Source organism: Pipistrellus hanaki (genome assembly GCF_964339955.1).
Source record: "Pipistrellus hanaki genome assembly, chromosome: 2".
Taxonomy (NCBI): domain Eukaryota; kingdom Metazoa; phylum Chordata; class Mammalia; order Chiroptera; family Vespertilionidae; genus Pipistrellus; species Pipistrellus hanaki.
The window spans coordinates 152,691,437-152,712,615 of record NC_140504.1 but is presented as its reverse complement, the minus strand read 5'-3'; the positions used below and the strand labels follow the sequence as shown (position 1 = coordinate 152,712,615).

Sequence of the window (21,179 nt, the reverse complement as noted above, 5' to 3'; positions counted from 1 at the left end):
CCCAGGTTCGATTCTGGTCAAGGGCATGTACCTAGGTTGCAGGCACACCCCAGTGAGTAGTGTGCAGGAGGCAGCTGATTGATGTTTCTCTCTCATTGATGTTTCTAGCTCTCTATCCCTGTCCCTTCCTCTCTGTAAAAAATCAATAAAATACATTTATTAAAAAAAAACAACAAAAAAAACTTAATTTGCTAAAAAAAAAAAAATAAAAAAGCTTAATGAGCTAAATGTCCAATCGTCCGGTCATCCATTCAGCCAAAGTGTAATACTGCTCGCTATGACATGTACTGACCACCAGGGGGCAAACAGTTGACCAATCAACCAGTCGCTATGATGTACACTGACCACCAGGGGCAGACGCTCTGACTGGTAGGTTAGCTTGCTGCTGGGGTCCGGCTGATCGGGACTGAGCGAGACAGGCCAGACATACCCTGGAGCACTCCTGTGGTCCTTTCCCAGCTGGCCAACCTCTCATGCCCCTCCCCAGCCCAGATTGTCCACAGGTGGGGTCCGTTGTCCTGGCCTGCACCCTCTTGCAATCCGGGACCCCTCGGGGGATGTCAGAGAGCTGGTTTCAGCCCAATCCCATAGGCCAGGTAGGCCAGGCCAAGGGACCCTTCTGGTGCATGAATTCATGCAATATGCCTCTACTTCTTAATAATTAGTGGTAGTTTTATAGTGTTTAAAGAATTAAATCTAAGTTTCATTTTGGATAAAAATCTCTTGAGGGGTTTTTACTGCTTACATGCCCCAACTTCATTTGTTACCTCCACTTCTCTAGCTCCATACTTTATGGTCAGAGCCATATTAAACTTCTTGAAGTGCCCCAAACACAGCATGTTCTCATATCTGTGTGCCTTAGCACATGTTACTTGCTCTACCTGGGGTGCCTTACCCCTGTGTATCTGGAAAATGTCTGCCTATTTTTCCTAAGTCTCAGTTTCAATGCTACCTCCTTTATCTTCAGGTAATTTTAGGAAACACTTTTGTCTGTGCACAATGCTTCCTTATAGCAATTATATTAAAATGATTAAAAGGATCAAAAAATCTACTACATGTCAGTGGTGAAAATTCTAAGAAAGCAACAACACTTTAAATTCTATGTAGGACTAAGTGAAAATAAACCTGGATATTTAAATGAAGTAAAAATATAGGGCCTTTTTTGTTTGCTCTTTTAGTTGTATTCTCTGATTAAAACTACAAATTTTCTATAGAATAATCATTAGTCACAAATTTGTTCTCTTACCTATTAAAGGAAAGATTGATTGTCTGTAGTCTTATCAACGATTCCATTTCTTCAGGCAAAGAATTTAAAAAATTGTTTCTAAATTAGAAAGAAAAAGATGATTTACAAAGAAATTTTGTTCAGCTTCAATTTATAATTAAAGTGTTGATCACACACAAGAAATACACAGCTCTGCTTATCAATCTTCGATCTGATTTGCTTAAGGCTGAGTCCTGAAAATACTAAATCAGTTAGTTACCTCAAGTATTTGATTACTGTGCCAAATTCTAATACCAATATGTATCCCATTAATAATATAGTCAATTCTTTGAAAATTGATTTAACAGGACAAACAGTGTTAACTAACCCCTTATCTCCTTCAAACTAGTTCAGCAATATTTCTCCGGATCAGGCCCTTTAGATCATGTCTATAAAAACCACATTCTTTGATACTACAGATATTTGATTGGTGTTAATACAGAGATATCTTGCATACAGACATGAAATGCTACTGAAAAAATTTTAAAATATTATATAAAACAATTGATACAGGAAAGTAGAAAGATTCTACATATTTAGAAATGTGGAACTTTCTAAACATAAGTATTATGCAAGTCCATTTCTACTCTAAGTTTAGAATTTAAATATGCACAGTGAATTAAAAAAAATTTTTTTTTAGATCTTATGGTGAACCATGAAAAAAAACCAGAATCTCATTTACATGAGAAGGATCTGGAAATAATGTTAAGAAAGGTTAACAAAAAGGTAGAATTATAGAGGCTATATCCCTAAAATAAAAAATATCTGTGAAAAAATTATATTCAACCTGATTGCTATATATTACAATTGAATAATTTTCTCTAAATTATTTCTTTACATTCAGAAGTCAAGTGTAATAGTTAAATTTCAATCTATGTTTTTTTCTTTTCTCTGTACTTTTCTCCAGTTATTTTCATTAAGTTGTACTGAATAACCTACTGCTCATTTCTATCCTTTTCCTAGAAAGTCTTACACCTACTGATATTAGACATAAAAGCATATTTTAGTCACTTAATTAGAAACCTCCAGATATGGTTACAGAAAAAGGCATTCATACATACACACACCACTGAAGAATAGTAAAAAAAAAAATAAAAATACAACAGCAATGTGGACATGAATTCACCCTTTTTACTCTGTTAATACTGAACTAAAATACAGTTTACACTGTTTTGCAAATGCTGCCACCTGAAAATAGAAACTAATTACATTTAGTAGGAGCAGAGTAGATTTGCTTTCATTCCATAAGTAAAAAACAGATATAATTTAATTTATTATTATTTGACTACTGTTTGAGCAAAACAAGAGCTATACTTGAACTAAAAAACACTCCTAAACAATATATGAACAGTATGAAGCCTTGGTAGTAGACATACAGTTTTAAAGCCCATGCAAATAAATTAGATAACCCAAACACATATATTATTACCTTCAGAGAATTGTGATAATTCTGATCCTGTCATGTCAACTTTGAGCATAATTAAATTAAACTTCCTACTACATCTGCAGAACCTTATTTTCTTTTTGTTGATACTCATAGTGTTCCTTTTCATTATTTCTGGCATGTATGTGTAATATAATATTTTGTAACCAAATAATTTTGTTTTTAAGAGAAGCCATGCTAACCCTAGCTGGTTTGGTTCAGTGGATACAGTGTCAGTCTGCGGACTGAAGGGACCCCAGTTTGATTCCAGTCAAGGGCACATGCCCAGGTTGTGGGTTGATCCCTAGTAGGGGACATGCAGGAAGCAGTTGATCAATGATTCTCTCTTATTACTGATGTTTCTATCTCTCCTTTTCTCTTACTCTGTGAAATTAATAAAAACATTTTTTTTTTTAAAGAGAGAGGTCATGCCAGCTAGTTGGAATGCCAGTACAGGACAGTTTAATGTTATTTATTTCCAGAAAAGAAACCATATGAAGCAAATACTTACATGTTATTTGTTATTTTGCATAAGCAAAAATCTAAAAAATGTGTTAATATTTTCCAATATCTAATATAATTTTGCCATGTAACCTAACTTATAAATTGCCTACCAATGATAGATATCTGATTAAAACATTTCCTAAATGCTATATTTTAGAATTACCCTAAAATATTATTAATAAGCTAAAGACCAATTTCCAGACTTACTTAGGAAAATATGAGGGACAGGGCAAAAGTTAGGCAAAACTCAAAGACAATTATAATGGAAAAAGTAAAGAACAGTATCAATACATACCTGAGATCTAAAAAACTCAACTTCTGAAGCATACATAATTCCAAAGAGATAAAGGAAAGCTTATTAAAACCAAGATTAACATCAGAAACCATTTCTTTCAGTTCTATAATCCTGAAAAAAAAAAAAATTTTTAAATGTTAGCACTCAAACCATGGGGGGGGGGGGGGGGGGAATCCTGTACTATTTCTGCTAATTAAGATCTTCTGTAAATTTTACTTTCCTCATAAAAATTTTAATCAGCTTGGATGTGTAACTGATAAAAATAGTTTTAAAGAATAGCTTTAATATTATCTGTCCTGGAATTTCTAGTTATCCTTAAATGTATGATGAAGTTTAACAGACACTTTATTTTATATTTAAACCAATTATGGACAAAGAAGAAAAGTCAAATCTAGGCAATTTTGTAATGATTTGAATCCATAAAATAAATGGTCAGGCATATATTCTACAATATAACACAGTAGTTTTCTTTTTAGAGTATATTATATAACACCATCTGGGTATTTCAAAGTTTTATATGCCCACATTTTAAAAGTATAGTATAGTATTTGTTACCCCATCATTACATTTAATCATGACTGCAAGAAAAATTATGTTAATTCCAAGGTGTGATAAGCGTCACTACTAAGCAACTTAAGTCAAAGATTTAAAAAGGAAGAACTGAACATTTCTAAGTAAGCCTAATCAAGTTAAATAGTTTAAAAGTATACTATATATATACTATGATATATATACTGGTCGGACCAACCAGTAGCTATGATGCACACTGACTACCGGGAGCAGATGCTCAATGCAGAGCAGAAACCACAGGCATAGAAACATGGAACAGACTGATGAATCTCAGAGGGAAGCGGGGAGTGGGGGAAGAGGGGAAGAGATTAACCAAAGATTTTTATATACATACTCGAGGCCTAGTGCACAGATTGGTGCATGGGTGGGGTCCCTCAACCTGGCCTGTGGGGGTTGGGCTGAAACTAGCTCTGACATCCCCCAAGGGTCCGGGATTGCGAGAGGGCACAGGCCAGGCCAAGGGACCCCACTGGTGCATGAATCCGTGCACCGGGCCTTTAGTTTAACTATAAAAACATGAAATGCTATACATGGTTAGCCAAGAAATGAATTAAACTATTGACTATAAATCGCTTTTGTCTATATGAGCAAGAAAAAAAGAATACCAAACAGTGTTAGAGAAGATACAATGAAAGATACAATGAGTTTGGATATTTATAGATAGCCATATTCTTTGATTTAGTAAGTCATCTAGAAATCTGGCCTAAAGAAATGTTTTATTTATTGCCATAATCAACTTTATAACATATAAATTTTTCTATATTTAATCTTTATTGTTGACAGTATAACATATGTTATACTTTTCCCTCCCAATGACCCCCTCAACCCTGCACCTAACCGCCCCCACGAGGACTAATGCACTATATTCTGTGTCCATGGGTTATGCATATCCTATCTAATAAAAGAGTAATATGCAAGCCCTAACTGGTTTAGCTCAGTGGATGGAGCATCAGCCTGCAGACTGAAAGGTCCCAGGTTCGACTCCGGTTAAAGGCATGTACCTTGGTTGTGGGCACATTCCCGGTGGGAAGTGTGCAAGAGGCGGCTGATCGATGTTTCTAGCTCTCTATCCCTCTCCTTATCTCTCTGTAAAAATATCAATAAAACATATTTTAGCCGAAACCGGTTTGGCTCAGTGGACAGAGCATCAGTCTGCAGACTGAAAGGTCCCGGGTTCAATTCCGGTCAAGGGCATGTACCTTGGTTGCGGGCACATCCCCGGTAGGGGGTGTGCAAGAGGCAGCTGGTCCGTGTTTCTCTCTCATCGATGTTTCTAGCTCTCTATTTCTCTCCCTTCCTCTCTGTAAAAAAATCAATAAAATATATTTTTAAAAAAATATTTTTAAAATGTGGTGGTTCTATATCACCAATTTTAAAAAATAAAAAATAATAATATGCAAATTGACCATCACTCCAACACACAAGATGGCTGCCAAAGATGGCCTGCATGGGAGGGCAGTTGTGGGCGATCAGGCCAGGAGAGGAGGGCAGTTAGGGGTGACCAGGCCTTCAGGAAAGGGCAGCTGAGAGCAACTGGGCCAGCAGGGGAGGGCTTGCAGGGAAGGACAGTTAGGGGTGACAAGGCTGGCGGGGGGGCGGGGGGGCAGTTAGGGGCAATCAAGCCAGCAGGGGAGCAGTTAGGCATCTATCAGACTGGCAGGGGAGTAATTAGGGGTAATCAGGCAGGCAGGCAGGCGAGTGGTTGGGAGCCAGCAGTCCTGGATTGGATTCCCAGATTGGAGAGGATGCAGGCTGGACTGAGGGGCACACACCTCACACCCTATGCACGAATTTCATGAACCAGGCCTCTAGTGTGCATATAAATTCTTTGGTTAATATCCTCATGCCACCCCTTCCACTCCCCACTTTCCCTCTGATATTTGTCAGTTCATTCCATGCTTCCATGTCTAAGGATCTATGTTGTTGTTTTTGTTAATCCTCAACCAAAGGTATTTTTCCATTGACTTTTTAAAAAAGTAGAAGGGAGGGAGACAGAGAGAAACACTGATAGATTGGCTGCCTCCTGCATGTGCCCCAACCCAGGTTGGAATAGAGACTGAAACCCAGGTACATGCCCTTGAATGAAATTGAACCTGCACTTTCACTCCTCCGGCTGAGTGAGGTTCTATCCACTGAGCCAAAATGGCTAAGACTCTGCATCTATTTTTATTTTATTTTTTAATGTGTTTTTATTGATTTCCGAGAGCAAGGGAGAGATAGAAACATCAATGATGAGAGAGAATTATTGACTGGCTGCTTCCTATACAACCCCTACTGGGAATAAAACCCACAACAAAGGCATGTGCCATGGACCAGAATCGAACCTGAGACCTTTCAGTCACTGGTCAATACTCTATCCACTGAACCAAATCGGCTAGGGCTGGATTTATTTTTAAAGTACTATTTACAACATGCTGAATTATTTAGAAAAAATAAATCAGTCAAGATACAAATCATAATCTATAATGATAAAAGCATAATATGCTAATTAGACCAGACATCCTTCTGGAAGTCTTTCCGGACAACCTTCCAGAAGAAGCCACAGTGGTGGGGGCTAAAGCAGAGGCAACTGCCACAGCAGGCATGGGCCGAGGCAGAGGCCCTTGGCCGCTGTGGCAGGGGTGGGGGGGTGGAGGGAGTTAAGGGGGTGAGGCTGCCACTGTGAAAGTGGGGGCCAAGCCACTCGCACGAATTTTATGCATTGGGCCTCCAGTATAATTATAAATAGGAATAGCTTGAAATAAAATATGCCATTGGTTAATAAATCAGTGATGGAACTATTAGCAATCTCTCCCTTCATTTAATATAAAATTTTATTAATAAATATTATTTTTACAATCAGATAAGAGAGAAAGTGGTTCAGAAACTCTCTCCAGTAAGGTATATCTTCACTGTATTTCTTCTTTGGTCTTGTAAACAGTGAAATTTATGATAAAATAATTGTGGTAACAGAATAACACTGTTTTGCACAACCAGACTGTGAGATAAAATAAGGAAGTAAGCAATAAGGTAAAATAAAGTCTTTTAACTCCTTTCATCTTTTTTCCCCAATTAGCTTGTTTGAATCTCCAAGACAATCCTATCCTATCTGACAGTGAATATCAATGCTTAACTATTCTATCAAATATCTTCTGAGCCCTTAAAGTAAGAAAGAATGAGGAAATGAACTAAATCTCCCTTTGCAGTGGAAACTCTTAGTTATCATCTTTCAAGATCTATAATTCCAAACTATGCTCTGTAAAGTAAGTTGTAGTTTGTTGGACTTTAAAAATTTTAAAGATCAGCTGAAACCGGTTTGGCTCAGTGGTAGAGCGTCGGTCTGCGGACTGAAAGGTCCCAGGTTCGATTCCGGTCAAGGGCATGTACATAGGTTGGGGCACACCCCAAGAGGCAGCTGGTCGATGTTTCTCTCTCATCGACGTTTCTAGTTCTCTATCTCTCTCCCTTCCACTCTGTAAAAAATCAATAAAATATATTTTAAAAAAATAAAAATAAAAATTTTAAAGATCAAAATAAAAATTTTTTGCAGTCAGATAAAAATCATTCTATTTTCCAAATACATCACTTTTTCTTCTTTTTTAAAAAGTACTTAAGTACTTACTACATGCTAGGCACTAGTTAAATGCTTTATGTGGATTATGCCATTTGATTCTTTTAAATAGCTATATATATGTGTGTGTGTGTGTGTGTGTGTGTGTGTGTGTGCGTGTGTGTGTATATGTATGTATGTATATATATATATATATATATATATATATATATATATATATATATATATATATATAAAAAAGCCTAATATATGCCCTAACCGGTTTGGCTCAGTGGATAGAGTGTCGGCCTGTGGACTCAAGGGTCCCAGGTTCAATTCTGGTCAAGGGCAAGTACCTTGGTTGGGGGCACATCCCCAGTAGAGTGTGTGCAGGAGGCAGCTAATCAATGTTTCTCTCTCATCAATGTTTCTAACTCTCTATCCCTCTCCCTTCCTCTCTGTAAAAAAAAAAAAAAAAAAAAAAAAAAAAATCAATAACATATATATATTTTTAAAAAGCCTAATATGCTAAGTGTCTGTTCAACCAGTTGCTATGCTATGCATGACCACCAAGGGGCAAACGCTCTGACCAGTAGGTTCGCTTGCTGCTGAGGTCTGGCTGATCAGGACTGGGTGAGATGGGCCAGACATGCCCTGGAGCCCTCCGTAGTCCATCCCCAGCCCCGATCATGCACCAGTGGGGTTCCTCAGCCTGGCCTGAGCCCTCTTGCAATCATGGAATCCTCGGGACATGTCTGAGAGCCAGTTTTGGCCCGAACCACGCAGGCCAGGCCAAGGGACCTACCGGTGCACAAATCCATGCACCATGACTCTAGTAGGTAATAATAAATTATTATCTCTACTTCAGAGGTGAGAAAACTACCAGGAAGAGCAGCTAGTTAACCTGTCCAAGGCCACACTGCTGGTGAATCTAGGATATAGATATAAGCAATCAACTATATTGTCCCAATTCTTTAACATTGCCCAATCCTGCCTTCCATACTGTTGTCTTAATTGCAAAGTTATCTGTTACCTTTCTCTGGGTATATAGTTAATTGCAAGAGAACATTCATGCCGAAACCGGTTTGGCTCAGTGGATAGAGCATCAGCCTGCGAACTGAAAGGTCCCGGGTTCAATTCCAGTCAAGGGCATGTACCTTGGTTGTGGGCACATCCCCAATAGGGGATGTGCAAGAGGCAGCTAACCGATGTCTCTCTATCAATGTTTCTAACTTTCTATTCTTCTCTCTTCCTCTGTAAAAAATCAATAAAATATATATTTAAAAAAAAAAAAAAAGAACATTCATTTGTAAAAGTTCAATGTTTAACGAATTTTTTCTCAAAACCTAAAATTCTGCTATAATTTACATCAAAAAGATGTTTAAAAAAATTTATAATGAGAAAGACTTCTAATATTTGGAAGTAAAGTATCCTTTTCTGGGAGAAAAATATTAACAGGATTCAGTCAATTTTATTTTTGCTATCAGTGGAAAAATTCAATGGGTTGGTAAGCCACTAACATAAAGCCTCAAATGAAAATTTCTATTAATCTACACGAACCTGGCTTTGGATAGTCTCTTAAAACTTCCTCATATATTTTTCATTATGTGGGAAAAAGTAATTTAAAACTTTTAATAAATCTGATATCTAGTCTCCAAGTTTAAAATATAAAAGAAGAAACGAAGTTTTAGGAAAAAATCTACATATATACACCTCTCATAACAAACAGTAAAAATATCTCAGGAAATATTTAAATAAATTTTTCTAAATCCCTCAAGTATTATTAATGCAAGAAATTTTATATATATACTTTCAAGTTTAAAAACTAAAACATATATATATATATATATATATATATATATATATATATATATATTTTTTTTTTTTTTTTTTTTTTTTTTTTTCAACAAAGATGAAACAAAAAAGAATGAGTAACACCTTAATAGAAATGGCATCATGGACAGTTCTTACCTTTTTGGAATTTCACATAGCTGATTCTTACTGAAGTTAATAGAAGTGACAATGTTGCTTTTTACTGCATCAAACACTTCATCAGGAATCAAGGTTGTTTGTTTATCACTAAATGAAAAATGTTTAACTTTGAGAAGTCCAGAAAAATATGATTATTACTTTTCAATTTTACAGAACTTTGAAGATTTTATAAGACAATTTTTTAAGGTAGTTGATAATTTAGTTCTATAAAGAATGCCACAAAAACCTGCCAACCCACAAAATGTTAACTGTCAGGAATTCAGACAACATACTGTGTCACAACACAATGTGTCTTCTGAGCATTCATATATGTACTCAATGTTAATAAAATAGAGATATATCTTCAGAGTCTAATGTCTAGAAGTCATACAGTAAATAGCTAGTAATTCAGTAAATGGATTCCTCTACCTCAGAGTAGAACTAAATCTGTAATTTAAAAAATTGTTTTTGCCCCTTTTTAAAAATCTCTTAATATAGGCTACCTGTCAATTTTCTTTAGGTATATATTTAACTGCAAGATAAGAATCATTTTAAATGCTCAATATTGTACTAAACTAGTGTTCTCATAACCTAAACCAATTTCTCTCTCCTTTAGCATGTGACAAGGTAGACAGGGTAGTGGCCTTAGAATAAACAATTCCTGGTTCTACCAATAAGGAGCTTTATCATTCACCTTTCCTGAACCTCAGTTCTTTAAAATTAGAATATAAAGAGTTATTGTTATTTATGCCAGATCTTTTACAAATGTAAATATAAATTTCCTTTTCAATAAAATTAAATTTTTCAGTAACATTTTTAATAAAATGTAAGTTTAATCTTAAATGAAACTATATCTGTTGATGTTATAATTAGCCATTATCTTTATGTTCTTCTTTTACAATTTTTAATGCTTAATACATCATCCACTTAAAAGCATCCTCAATAAAATGTCCACTGAATGACTGCATGTACAAGAAAGCAATATAATGTGTGCAGTATGGGAGAACTGTGTAAGAAAGTTATTGTAACACAGATAGGAAAAAAGACAGCCTAAATTTCATACGTATTATGCCTTCTACTTTTTCTGCTAAGGGCCCCATTTTCTGCTGGGCAGAGGTGGCATTTTTATCTTTTCAATCAGCAATGCTCAAGTCATCAGAAACTGATTTATTGTAATCAAACTTTGAAGACTCATGCTATTTTTAAAAATTTAGTTGAAGGCATTTATAACTTAAAATTTGGAATTTGTATCTTAAATGGTATACTCTTTCCCAATTAAAGTCTCTGAGGAAAACAAATTACAATAAATTCAGAATCTAGGTAATCTAAGATTTGTAGTCTTAAGTGTTGTATTTATTATGCTTTTGTGATATTTGTGTCTTTAAAAAGTAGGAGTGATTATCTCAAATAAAACTGTATTACTATTATTTTATACATGTTTTTTGGAGGATACTGACTATTGAGAAGGTGGTTCCTACTGACACATTGAGGAAAAGAGGCAAGATATTTAAGCTGGCTGTGTAAATGAATTGGTATAATTCTGTATTTTCATTACGTTACCAAGCCAACCATTACAAGAACTTTGATAGTATTGGTTATTTTTATCATTGTTGCTTCAGTACTGATAGAACATTTGACAACCACTCCCAAACTTTGCATAAGGTATCCTCATTCCCCAATTGAATGTACTTTTATAATACACAAAAATTTTTAAGCTTTGTCTCAGCTTACATACCAACACTGTAACTGTTTCAGATTGAAATGTGCTACCTGAGCACAATGCTACTATGACATTATTTACTTTCATTCAGATATATTAACACAATACAACCTCTCAAGCTTTGCACACTTGGGGTGTTCATTAACTAAATTACATTTATTTCTAATTTACCAACATAAGCACACCTCCCTCCCCTTCTCCCCTACCCTGTCCAAATATAAAAATCCTCTCTAGATGTTGGAGTCAGAAAATTTTATTACTAACTAATACTGTCACCCTTTTATTTTTCATAATAGCAAAAGGTCCTTTATTATAAATATTTTACTATTAATAACCATTCATCTCTAGCATAATACATACAAGCCACCTAAAAAAAGGGCATTTAAGATCATTGAACTTATAATATGCTTCTATCTCATCACTGCTTTTAGAATTGCTATTATTCTAAGTCAAGCATACTAATGCAATTTTTCAAAAATTTACTTCTGAAAATTTCCTGTTTTGTTACATTTTAAAAAAAATGAATTACATACCTATAGTCTAATATTTTTAATGTGATAATGGCATGCACATTTACTCTTGATTCACTTGGTAGTGTCATGGCAGTCTCAATAGCAGAGTCATTTTGGCTAGGTCCATCATCTGGGGGAGGAAATGTTATATGAAACCAATATATATATATAGTATAAACTCATTTTTAAAAATTTAGAAAATACATAAAATTACATATATGATTTATTTATGTAATTGGTGAGAATGTCTTAGTTGTATGCTTTATCTCCAATAACTCAAATCTGAGTTTGAGTTTAATATTTAAATAATAGAAAATAAGATTACTACAATATGGCTTCAAAAAGTCTAATAAATCCGAACCTAAGGAAATTCAGAAGTAGAAAAGGACCTTTAAGAATAACTAAAATGAGAGCCTAGACTGTTTGGTAGCAGGTGAAACTTGAGGGCACCTCACTCTTATAGGTGCTTGCAGCGAGTACCAAAGGACCCTGAGGAACACTGAGACTCAGGAGCCGCATAGGGCATGGCTGACTTGGCTGACGGAAGCCAAGGCTATAGGCTCCATCCTGAAACTCTGCCCCATCCAAGCAGAACACAGAGACTTTTAAGGCTACCAACTCAGGGAAGCTGAGAAAGTGCCGAGACAAGGAAACAGATCACAAACAAAAGAAATGGAGGACAAAAAGCAACTGGATATAGAGTTCAAAACCACACTTATAAGGTTTTTCAAGAATTTCCTAGAAAAGGTCGATAAGACCTATGAGGATATGAAAAGGGATCAACTAGAAATAATAAGGGATCAACAAGAAATAATAAGGAATCAACAAAAAATAAGAGATCAACAAGAAATAAAGAAAACATTGTCTGAAATAAAAAATATTATAGAGTCCTAAAAACAGAATGGAAGATTGCAAGAATCAAGTCAAAGATTTGGAACACAAAGAGCCAGAAGACACTCCTCCGCAGAAGAAAAAAGGCAAGAGAACCCAGAAAGTTGAAGATAATGTAAGAAACCTCTGGGACAACTTCAAGCGAACCAACATCAGAATTATGGGGGTCCCAGAAGATGAGAGAGAGCAAGATATCGAAAACATACTGAAAGAAATAGTGACAGAAAACTTCCCCCACCTGGTGAAAGAATTAGACTTACAAGTCCAGGAAGCGCACAAAACTCCAAACAAAAGGAATCCAAAGAGGACCACACCAAAACAAATCATAATTAAAATTCCAAGAGCAAAAGACAAAGAGAGAATATTAAAAGCAGCAAGAGCAAAGCAGGTAGTTACCTATAAGGAGCACCTAAATGATTGTCAGGTGATTTCTCAACAGAAACCATGCGGGCCAGATGGAAATGGCAAGAAATATTCAAGGTGATGAATAGTAAGAACCTACAGCCAAAAATAATCTACCCAGCAAAGCTATCATGCAGAATCGAAGGCCAGATAAAAAGCTTCATTAATAAAAAAAGCTAAAGGAGTTCATCATCACCAAACCAGAATTATATGAATTGCTGAAGGGGGTTATTTCGGAAGAGAAAGTAAATAAAGATAAAAACTATGAACAACAAATACGTAACTATCAACAAGTGAATCTAAAAACCGAGGAAATTAAAAAAAAAAATCTGATGAACAATATTAACTGTTGAATATAATAGAATCAGAGGAATGGAAGGGGAGTGAACTAAAGATTCTCGGGGAAAAGGGGAGAGGGGGGTGTGGGAAGAGACTGAACATAAACTGTGCACCTATGGATAAGGACAATAGGGAGGGAGGGAAGGGGAGAAGGTAGAGTGGGAACCTGGTGGAGGGGAGCAATGGAGGGGGGGTAAAAAAGAGGAACATTTGTAATACTATGAACAATAAAGATTTATTTAAAAAAAAAAAAAAAAAATAACTAAAATGGCCGAAACTGGTTTGGCTCAGCGGTTAGAGCGTCGGCCTACATATATATAAAAGATTAACTAAAATGGTTTGGCTAAGTGGATAGAGTGTCAGCCTGAAGACTAAAAGGTCCCAGGTTCGATTCAGGTCAAGGGCATGTACCTTGGTTTCGGGCACATCCCAGTTAGAGGTGTGCAGGAGGCAGCTGATCGATGTTTCTCTCTCATCAATGTTTCCAACTCTCTATCCCTCTCCCTACCTCTCTGTAAAATATCAATAAAATAAAAAATCCTTCCTCTTAAGCAAAATAATATAATCCATTAGAATAAATATATTTAAAAAAATTATTTCCCACAAATGTCTACCAAATAGGCATATGCCTATCTTTTCATTTTAGAATACAATGAAGCTGATTATCAAAATCTGGCAATTTGTGTAATCCAGGAAGCTTTAAATATATTACTTACATTAAGTTTTTTTGTTTTTTGTTTTTTAAGCAAATGTAAGACTATTTTCTTGCTTTCTTCTTCTTTTTTTAAATTGATTTAAGAGAAGGAGGGAGAGGGAGAGAGAGAGACAGAAACATCAATGATGAGAAAGTATCATTGATCAGTTGCCTCCTGCACACCCGACACTGGGGATCAAGCCTGCAATCTAGGCATGTACCCTGACTGGGAATTGAACCATGACCTTCTGGTTCACAGGTTGATGCTCAACTACTGAGATGGGCTATTTTCAATAAATATTTCCTAACATGTCTGTGTCCTCACACATTCACACACAAATCACCTGTAGTCACACATTCACACACAAATCACCCCTCTCACTAATCTTTAGAGACATTTAACAATGCCTTGGCAATATTTCCAAAACTGATCTACAAATTCGATGCAATCCTCCCAGCTGTGTTCTTTGTAGAAATTAAGTTGATTATAAAATTCGTATGGAATTGAAAGAATCCCAGAAGAGCCAAAGCAAGCCTGAGAAAAAGAATAAAGGAGGAGGGCTTACATTTCCTGATTACAAAACTTACTACAAAGCAATGGTAATCAAGACAGTGTGGTCCTGGCACAGAATAGACATGGAAATCAAAGGAATAAAACCGAGAGGCCCTACATTTATGGTCACCTGATTTTCAACAAGGAAGGAAAGATCTTATTAAAAATAATAGCCTTTCCAACAAATGATACAGGGAAACTGGATAGCCACATGCAAAAAAAAAAGAAAAGAAAAAGAAATAGAACCCATATGTCACACCATATTTTAAAAATTATTCAATATAGATCAAAGACATAAATGTCTTTGTGCTATGGTAGAGGAAGGACAGAATGGACTGGAGCTGTGTGAGCAAAAAGCCAGGAGTGGGGACTAGGGGGTTAGAGCTCAGAAAGCAGATACCCCAGATTCCTGTGCTGAGTCATTCCCTCATGCATCTTTCCCACACAGACATTTGCCTTGCCTGGGGGAAGACAGTTGACCCACCCTATTGGAAAACACCTTGCCCTGAGGCCACTAAAGATATTCGATATAATAATTAGCCTCCAGGCAAAAGCAACTTCCCCACCCTGTTGACAAAAACTCTCATCACACCTCAGTATGACTGCCTGAGACCATTCAAACCAGAATCTTATCAGTCTGTAGGCAAAGGCAGTCTCTGGAAGCTTTGAGTTTTTGCCTGATCTAATTAGTCATAAAGTGTTTGACACTCTCCTGAACTAAAGATTGAGATGCATAGAGGATCTACCTAATACATAGTCACAAACTCAAACAGACAGCCAAAATAAGGATATAAAGAAAAATCCCCGAATGAAAGAACAAAAGAATTCTTCAGAAGAAGAGATAAATGAAGCATAAATGTAAGAGCAAAAGTACAAAACTTAGAAGAAAATATAGTGGCAAATCTTAATAAAATAAGATTCTGCAAAGGATTTTTAAATATGAAACCAAAAGCATAAGCAAATAAAGAGAAAACAGATAAAATAACTTCATCAAAATTCATTAAGACTTTTGTGTTTCAAAGGACATCAAGAAAATGAAAAGGCAATACATACAGAGCTAGAAAATATTTGGAAATCAGATATCTGACAAAATACTTACTACTAGACTAGAGGCCCAGTGCACAGGTTCGTGCACTGGTGGGATCCCCCAGTCTGGCCTGTGCCCTCTCACAGTCTGGGACCCCTTGAGGGATGTATTATAGTAGTGCTCGAAGTGGCAGACAGCTGGGGAGGAGCCCTAACCCTGGCCAGGTGCTGAGCCACTCCCGCTCATCCTGGCCCTGCTGTGCTTGCTGCCGCTGCCAAATGGTAGCACTGCCGCGGAGACGGGAGAGGCTCATGCTGCCACATTTGCACTTGCCAGCCATGAGCCTGGTGTCTGGTGCTCCTTGGTCAGCTGAGTGGCGCTCCCACTGTGAGAGCATACTAACACCAGGGGGCAGCACTTGGGTTGAACATCTGCCCCCTGGTGGTCAGTGAGCGTCATAGAGACTGGTCAACTGGTCATTCTGTCACTTAGGCTTTAATATATAAGATATCTATCTATCTATCTATCTATATATAGATATCTTATATATTAACATAAGATATATATATATATATATATATATATATATATATATCTTATATTAAAAAAAACTAATATAATTCAATAATAAAAAGATAAATAATCTAATTAAAAACTGGGCTAAGGATCTGAACAGATGTTTCTCCAAAAATGTATAATGGCCAATATGTACATGAAAAGGTACTCAAACCATTAGTAATCAAGGAAATGCAAATCAAAGCTACAGTGAGATACTTCACACCCACTAGGATGTCTAGAATCTGTAAGTCAGAAAAAAAAAGTGTTGGTGAAGATGTGGAAGAATCAAAACCCTCATACAATGTTGATGAGAATAAAAAATGGTGTGACTTTTTTGTAAAATAGTTTGGCAGTTCTTCAAATGACTAAACATAAAGTTACCATATGACCCTGACATTCTAAATGGATATAAACACAAGAGAAATGAAAACCTATGTTTACAATAAAACTTCTAAATATGTAAATTTAAAAGTATAGAAATCATACAATATCTGCTTTTAGAATCTTAAACTAGAAATTTGTAGCAGAAAGACAACTGGAAAATTCCAAATTATGTAGAGATTAAACAACACATTTCTAAATAACACATGGCTCAAAGAAAAAATCTAAAGAGAAATTTTTAAATATTTGAACTACTTGAAAATAAAAATACAACTTGACAAAATTTGTTGGATGAAGTGAAAGGAGTGGTTAGAGGTAAATTTATAGTACTGAATGCATATACTAGAAAATATAGATCCAAAATCGATAATCTAAATCCAACAAAGGGGAGAAGTCAGAGTGACGTAGGGAAGCTACTTGCCTATCATTCCAGCCTGGGAAAAAATGGATTGGTTAGGGGCATGGACCCCAATGCAAGCTCATGAAAATTTTGGACTATATAATTCTCAAAGAGTTCCCAGTCTCTTGTTCTTCTCTTGTACTCTGACATTCTTGCTTCATGACCCGCACTCGTCCTGTGTGCTTGCCTGTTCTCTCTCTATAGCCATGTGGCCTGAGAAGCCACATGACTCATGGCATGTGGACTCCACACACAATGGAGCACAGCTGGGAACACAAGGTAAGCTGGCCAGATGCTGGACTGGACTGTGCTTTAATATGGAGCAGAGACTGTGAGAAGTGGCCTTAATTCTAGCCCTGCTGAAGACAAGACTGTACTTTTTTTTCATGGCAAGTACATTGGAAACCCAAGGGCTTAATTCCATGGAAATAAAGATCACTCATCTTCCCTGTGAGTCTCAGGAAATTCCTTTCCTTGTGACATCCCAAGAACTCCACTTCCACTGGTAACAGATGGGGACACAGATGGCACCCCACCGATAACAATAGCAACAGATGCATAAAAAAGCATTTGACAAAATCCAACTCTCATTCATGATTTTTTAAAAAACAACACACTCAGCAAACTAGGAAAAGAGGATGAAGAGGACCAAAGTCTTGCCACCTTGAAGCTTCTTTTTAGAATGTTGATTTTAAGCTGTTATTAAGAAACAACAGGTTCTTGGTGCATTACACTTAACTCCTGGCTTGTGGGGGCTCTTTTGCTCCTGCTTTCCTGCATTCGCCACACACAATGGACTAATGGACTATATAGCTAGCCTGATGTTATACTGGGGTCAGCTGCAACACAGAATGGAAACTCTGGACTTTGACTCTGCTTCTAACTTTACTAAAACTCCAGCTATATTCTTCTATGACTGGACTAAGGGAAATGGGATGTGACAAATCCAGGGTTGATTCCATGAAACTAAAGCTTTCTATCATTAAAAAAGAAACAAAAGACTCAGGGGGGAAAAACCTTTGACCCCTTTCTTACCCAAGATATTCAGATTAAAAAAGAAAAATTAAAAAAAAAACAAAAACAAAACCTACTTCAGGAAGGAAATCTTACAATGTTTGCCTTAGCCCAATTTGAAATAAGTATGGTAAATAGAAAGGCTTCAGGTAGGGGTCTGTAAACTAGATACCCGAGTCACACTGCTTCTAAGTTGCATAGCAAGGATTTGCCTACCATGTGTTCTACTCTTCCTCAACTACCTATAAATCATGCAGTCATTTCTGAAATCTAATATCTTTTTCCTTCCCTTTTCTCCTTTGTCTAAAATGTCATATGTACCCAATATTATATCACTGTTTATGGAATTTTCATACTTATGTGAATTCCCCATACACATATACCAAAATTTTATTTTCTCCTGTTAAACTTGTCTCTAAATTTATTAGCCCAGCTAGAAAAAGTTAGAAGGAGGAAAAGGTATTACTATTTTAGTTTCCACAAGAGGAACTTTCTCAACTTGATAAAAACTATGTACAAAAACCCTACAGGGTAACATCAAACTTAATGGTGAAAATCTCAAAGCTATCCCCTTACAATCAGGTACAAAGCATGGATATCCCCTCTCACCACTCCTTTTCAACACTGTACTGTCTCTGCTAAAGCGATTGGGAAGGAAGGCATAAAACTATTTTTGTCCACAGATGACACAATCATCCAAATAGAAGACAAGAAAGAATCGGGGAAAAACCTTCCTGAACTAAGTAAGTGATGACAGAAGGTTAAGGATACGTGGTTAATATGGAAAAGTAAATTGCTTTTCTCTATATCTATATTAACAATGAACAAGTAAAATTTGAAATTAAAAACACAATGCGATTTACATTAGCTTCTGTCAAAATAAAATAATTTGTATAAATCTAACAAAATATGTAAAAGAACAAACTGAGGAAAACTACAAAACGCTGATAAATGAAATCAAAGAAGAATAAGAAATACCCCATTGTTCATAGATTGAAGACCAAATATTGTCAAGATCAATTATTCCCTACTTGATCTATAGATTCACACAATCACAATAAAAATCTTAGCAAGTTATTTTGCCAATACTGGCAAACTGATCCTAAAGTTTATATGGAAAGGCAAAAGACCAGAATAGCCAACAATCTATTATTAAAGGAGAAGAAAAAGTTGAAGGACTGACACTATCCAACTTTGAGACTTATTATAAAGCTACAGTAATAGAGACAAAAGTACAGAAGAGAAAGCCATAATTAGAACCCTTTTAATATAGTCAACTGATGTTTGACAAATCAGCAAAGGCCATATAAAATAGCAAAGGTCATGTTTTCCTCATATAGTACCAAATCAACAAGGCATCTACCAGCAAAAAAAATACTGCTTTATTCGTAACTGCCAAAACATGAAATCAAACAAGATATCCTTTAGTGAATTAATAAACTGAGGATATCCAGACAATGAAATATTATTCAGCATTAAGAAGAAATGAGTTATCAAGGTATAAAACATATATAGAGAACACTTAAATTCATAACACTAAGTGAAAGAGGCCAATTTAAAAGATTACGAACTGTATGATTGCAATATATGACATTTTGGAAGGGAAAAACTATGGAAACAAGAAAAAGATCAACTGTTGCCAGGGATGGAGAGGTAGATCATAGAGAATTTTTACAGTAGTGAAAATATTTTATGATATTATAATGACGATACATCAGCAAGAGTGAACCATAAGATAACTATGGACTTGGGTGATTATGATGTATCAATGTAGATTCATCCTCAATTAAAAAATAAAAAATAAAAATAAAAAAGCTTTTTTTTTTAAAGTATCATTCAGATAAGTGATATTGATAATGGGGAAGACTATCATATGGGGGTCAAAGGATATATGGGATATTTCTATACCTTTCTCTCAATTTTGTTGTAAACCTTAAACTATTCTTAAAAATAATTAAGTCTTAAGCCAGCCGGTGTGTCTCAGTGGTTAAACATTGACCTATGAACCAGGAGGTCACGATTAGATTCCAGGTCAGAGCACATGCCCGGCTGCGGGCTTAATCCCCAGTAGGGGGCATGCAGGAGGCAGTCGACTAATGATTCTCTCTCATCATTAATGTTTCTCTCTCTCTCTCCCTCTCCCTTCTTCTCTGATATCAATTTAAAAAACTATTTTAAAAAAATTAAGTCTTAAAAAATTCTGAATATTCTGAAATGACTTGGTTCATATCAGAATAAATAAATTTTTCTGGAAGAGAAAGCATACCTGGAGAAGAAAGGAAACTCTTTGGCAGGAAATACCGTATTTTTCAGACCATAAGACGCACTTTTTTCCCCCCAGAAGTGGGGGGGAAAAGTCCCTGCGTCTTATGGTCCAAATATAGCCTACACATATACTGTAAAAAAAAAGTTTTTTTACTTGCCCGGCTCTGTGTGGTCTCTGTGTGCTTGCCCGGCTCTAAAATGGTTCTAAATGCTGCTGTTTATTTTACAGGGTTGATTACATGTGTTTATGACTGTGATGTTGGGTTTTAATGCACTTAAAATATTTTAGGACACTATTTGTTTCAGAATCTTTTTTTCTTCATTTCCCTTCTCTAAAAACTGGTGCGTCTTATGGTCCAGTGCGTCTTATGGTCCGAAAAATACGGTAAGTCTTACAGTATGATTTTAATAATTAGTTTAAAGGGCAAGTTAGAAAATGGAATATACTGAAGTATACAATTACTTATATAACATACTAGAGGCCTGGTGCACGAAATTCATGCACAGGGTGGAGGGTGTCCCTCAGCCCAGCCTGCACCCTCTCCAATCTGGGACCCCTCGAGGGATGTTAAACTGACCGTTTAGGGCAGTCGGACATCCCTCTCACAATCCAGGACTGCTGGATCCCAACTGCTCACCTGCCTGCCTTCCTGCTTGCCCCTAACCGCTTCTTCCTGCCACCCTGATCACCCCATAACCACTCCCATGCCAGCCTGATTGATGTCTAACTGCCCCCCCTGCCAACCTGTTTGTCCCCAACTTCCCTCCTCTGCTGGCCTGGCCACTCCTAAAAGCCCTCCCCTACAGGGTTGATCGCCTCCAACTGCCCTTCCTTGCAGACCTGGTCCCTCTCAACTGCCCTCCCCT

General features: G+C 36.4%; 1 protein-coding gene across 4 annotated transcripts in view; it reads right to left on the bottom strand.

The window, feature by feature from the left end:
- LRRC40 (leucine rich repeat containing 40) overlaps nt 1-21,179 on the bottom strand; it is a 50,365-nt gene that overhangs the window by 10,464 nt on the left and 18,722 nt on the right. For all 4 annotated transcript variants that reach the window (XM_084871863.1, XM_084871864.1, XM_084871865.1 and 1 more), the window contains 4 exons: nt 11,810-11,918; nt 9,557-9,664; nt 3,487-3,597; nt 1,247-1,324 (listed from right to left, as the gene is read on the bottom strand). In XM_084871863.1, the coding sequence (XP_084727989.1) occupies nt 1,247-1,324; nt 3,487-3,597; nt 9,557-9,664; nt 11,810-11,918 (406 nt within the window). The remainder of the gene's footprint in view (nt 1-1,246; nt 1,325-3,486; nt 3,598-9,556; nt 9,665-11,809; nt 11,919-21,179) is intronic.